The 3947-nt window shown below is 64.4% G+C and overlaps 2 protein-coding genes across 2 annotated transcripts; both read left to right on the forward strand.

The window, feature by feature from the left end:
* Positions 1 to 552: 552 nt before the first annotated feature.
* Positions 553 to 1761, forward strand: LOC308186528 (uncharacterized protein; the record flags this gene model as incomplete). The annotated part of the gene is made up of 3 exons (XM_080608642.1): positions 553 to 1192; positions 1369 to 1476; positions 1593 to 1761. 3 exons carry the CDS (start codon positions 553 to 555, stop codon positions 1736 to 1738), a joined length of 894 nt encoding a protein of 297 aa, XP_080464768.1. The 3' UTR covers positions 1739 to 1761.
* Positions 1762 to 2245: 484 nt separating this feature from the next.
* LOC308186529 (mucin-3A-like) lies at positions 2246 to 3819 on the forward strand. Its single transcript, XM_080608643.1, has 4 exons — positions 2246 to 2682; positions 2771 to 2839; positions 3396 to 3558; positions 3647 to 3819. The coding sequence occupies exons 1-4, from the start codon at positions 2298 to 2300 to the stop codon at positions 3804 to 3806; spliced, it is 777 nt and encodes a 258-aa protein (XP_080464769.1). The 5' UTR covers positions 2246 to 2297; the 3' UTR covers positions 3807 to 3819.
* Positions 3820 to 3947: the final 128 nt, after the last annotated feature.

The raw sequence follows: 3947 nt of genomic DNA on the forward strand, positions 1-3947 counted from the left end.
TCGACTGTGGCCTCCACCACATCCCAAGAGACCTCCACGGCCTCCTCAACATCTCCAGGAACTTCCACAGGCCTCACCTCCACACTAATGACCTCCACATCAGCCTCTACAACCGCATTTGACTCCTCAACGACCTCCAGTACAACTCCAGGCACCTCCACTGGCCTCACTTCAACACCAGTCACCTCCACAGTGGCCTCCACCACCTCCCCAGAGACCTCCACGGCCTCTTCTTCCACTGCAGGCACCTCCGCAGGCTTCACCTCCACTCCTTTGACCTCCACATCTGCCTCCACCACCTCAGCTGAGACCTCCACAGCCTCCAGCACAAATCCAGGCACCTCCAGCAGCCCGACCTCCACTCCAGTGACCACTACCACGGCCGCCACCACCTCCCCAGAGACCTCCACAGCGTCCTCAACATCTCCAGGAACCTCCACAGGATTCACCTCCACACCTTTGACCTCCACTGTGGCCTCCACCACCTCCTCAGAGACCTCCACAGCGTCCTCAACATCTCCAGGCACCTCCACGGGGCTGACCACCACACCCATGACCTCCACAGTTGCCTCCACAACCTCTTCCGAGACCTCCACGACCTCCTCTTCCACTCCAGGAACCTCCACAGGACTCACCTCCACACCAGTGACCTCCACATCAGCCTCTACAACGACATTTGAGACCTCCACGGCCTCCACTTCTACTCCGGGGACCACCACAGGCCTCACCTCCGCTCCTGTGACCTCCACAGTCACCTCCACCACCTCCTCAGAGACCTCCACAGCGCCCAGTACAACTCCAGGAACCTCTACAGGCCTCACTTCAACACCTCTGACTTCCACATTGGCCTCCACCATGTCCTCTTCCACCTCCGCAGCCTCCTCAACCACTCCAGGGACCTCCACAGGCTTCACCTCCACACCCGTGACTTCCTCAACAGCCTCCATCACGTCTGGATTGACTTCTTCTCCATTTACCACCACTGAACCCACCTCCACTGGTGTCACTTCCACTACCACCACCCCAGCGACCACCACCACCCCAACCACCACCACCACCAGCACCCCAACGACCACCACCAGCACCCCAGCGACCACCACCAGTACCCCAGCGACCACCACCAGCACCGCAACGACCACCACCACCACCACAACGACCACAACCACCACCACCACCACCGCCGTTCCTGCAGGTCAGCATCCACCTCTCTCTCCTGTCCTCCCTCCCCTCACCCTCCTCCCTCCTCCACCCCACCTCCCGGGCCTCCATCGCTGCCCCTCGCCCCTGTCCTCCCCGGGCTCTCCTTGTGGGACCCCCCCACCCCTGGGTGCCCCCCGAGGCGCCCCCTGACCTCTGCTCTCCCCGCAGTGGTCTGCCAGAACGGAGGCTACTACGACGATATCAAGTGCGTCTGCCCCTCTGACTTCTACGGCCCTTTGTGCGAGTTCTCCACTGACACCGTCACCATCGACAACCGTAAGTGCCACCTCCCCCCAGCCCACGGCCTCCCCCCCAGCCCACGGCCTCCCCCTGGCCAACGGCCTCCGCCCGGCCCCGGCCCCCCACGCTCAGCCCCCTCCTGCCTCCCGCAGCCGTCGAGGGGACGATCGTGGCCAACGTGGAGCTGGTGGTGACCGTCACCAACTTCAACTACACGGAGGAGCTGCAGGACCCCCTCTCGCAGGCCTACGAGGACTTCGTGAGGCATTTTCGGCAGGAGGTGAGGCCCGGGGAGTAGGAGGGGAGGCCGGGGAGCACGAGGGGAGGCCGGGCTGTGCAAGGGGAGGCCAGGAACATGAGGGGAGGCCAGGAGCACAAAGGGAGGCCAGGAGCACGAGGGGAGGCCAGGCTGCGAGAGGGGAGGCTGGGAGAATAAAGGGAGGCTGGGAGCACAAAAGGAGGCCGGGAACACAAACAGACGCCAGGAGAGCGAGGGGAGGCCGGGAGCACAAGGGGAAGCCAGGCTGTGCGAGAGGAGCTCGGGAGCACAAGGGGAGGCCAGGAGCGCCAACAGATGCCAGATTGCGTGGGGGAGGCCGGGAGCACAAGTGGAGGCCGGGCCACAGGAGAGGAGGCGGGGATCACAAATGGAGACTGGAAGCACAAGGGGAGGCTGGGAGCACAAAGGGAGGTTGGGAGCACAAAGGGAGGCTGGGCTGCACAAGTGGAGGCCAGGAGCATGAGGGGAGGCTGGGGAGCACAAAGGGAGGCTGGGAACGTAAAGGGAAGTCGGGAGCACGAGGGGAGGCCGGGCTGCGTGAGAGGAGTTTGGGAGTACAAGGGGGAGGCCGGGCTGCATGAGGGGAGGCCAGGAGCACGGGGGGAGGCTGGATTGTGCAAGGGAAGGCTGGGCCGCGCAAAGGAGGCCGGGCCACGCAGGACCTGTCCTCACGGCACCCCTTCCCCGGGCAGATGGACAAGATCTACATCTCCGTGCCCGGCTACGAGGGCGTGAAGATCATCCGCATCGGGCCGGCGGCCTCCAGAAGGGCAGGGAGCCCGGGGTGCGCAGGGCCTCCGCGTCCCTCCCCGTGGGCACCGGCCTCGAGGTGGAGCACGAGGTCATCTTCAGCACCATCGCCAGCCCCAACATGACCGAGGAGTTCCAGGAGAAGACGGAGAAGCTGGTGCAGAAGCTTCGGGAGACTGCCGACAGCCAGGGCGACTGCGAGCACGACCCCTGTGGGTGTCCCATCCTCCCCCCCCTTGCCCCCCGACCCCCCGGGGAGGCCCCAGAGAAGGGTCTGTGACAGCTTCTCTCCCCCCACAGCCGTCGTCTGCCTTGTGGTGTCATCCAGCCCCGTCGTCAAGAACATGACGGAGTCCCCTTCGCTTGATGGTGAGGCCGGGGTAACCCCACGGACCCCCATGCGCCCCCCCGAGTCCCCTATGCACCCCACCAGTCCCTATGAGCCCCATGAGACCCCCCAATGAGCCCCATGAAGCCCACCAGCCCCCATGAACCCCAACAGACCCTTATGAGCCCCAAAAGACCCCCCCCATGAAGCCCTCCAGACCCCATAAGCCCCACCAGCCCCCTATGAGCCCCAAAAGACCCCCCCCATGAAGCCCTCCAGCCCCCATGAGCCCCACCAGCCCCTATGAAGCCCACCACCCTATATGAGCCCCACCAACCCCCTATGAGCCCCACCAGCCCCTTATGAGCCCTACCAGACCCCCCATAAAGCCCACCACCCTACATGAGCCCCACCAGTCCCCTATGAGCCCCACTAGACCCCTATAAAGCCCACTACCCTCGAGGCACCCCACCTGCCCCCATCAGTCCTACCAGCCCCCTACATGTCTCCTGAGCCCCCCCATGCGCCCCACCAGCCCCTACACACCCCACCACCCCATTTGACCCTCCCCCCCCCCCCGCCATGTCCCCTCCTCAGCACTGTGCCAGCAGCGGGCGCCCGTCGGCTACCAGGACTACTACTACGCGCAGAACGTGAGCAACAACATCCGCTGCATCACCAACTGCACGCCCAACACGCCCATCACCCTCAACTGCTACCACGGCCAGTGCCACGTCACCCGCGCCGGGCCACAGTGCTTGTGAGTGTCACCATGTGCCCCCCCACCCCCGTGCCCGTCCCCCATCCCCACTGGGACCACTGGGCCTGACTGTTCCTTGTCCCTGCAGCTGCTGGGATGAATCGCTCTACTGGTACACGGGCAGCCAGTGCTCCGCGCGCATCAGCAAGGTGGCCACCGGGCTGGGGTTGGTGGCCACGGTGCTGCTCATCGCCTGCATCGTCTTCGTCGTGCTGCTGGTGAAGAGGAGGAAGGAGTGGAGAAGGTAGAGGGGCAGGGACAGTTGGGGTGGATTGGGACGGGATGGTTTGTTGAGGTGGGGGGGATCACGTTGAGTGGGTCCTGTTGGGTTGAGTTGGGTTGGGTTGAGGTGTTTTGGTTCATTGAGTTGGCATGGGTCATGTTGGGTT

Source organism: Anser brachyrhynchus, assembly GCF_964034855.1.
Source record: "Anser brachyrhynchus genome assembly, contig: SCAFFOLD_645, whole genome shotgun sequence".
Classification (NCBI taxonomy): domain Eukaryota; kingdom Metazoa; phylum Chordata; class Aves; order Anseriformes; family Anatidae; genus Anser; species Anser brachyrhynchus.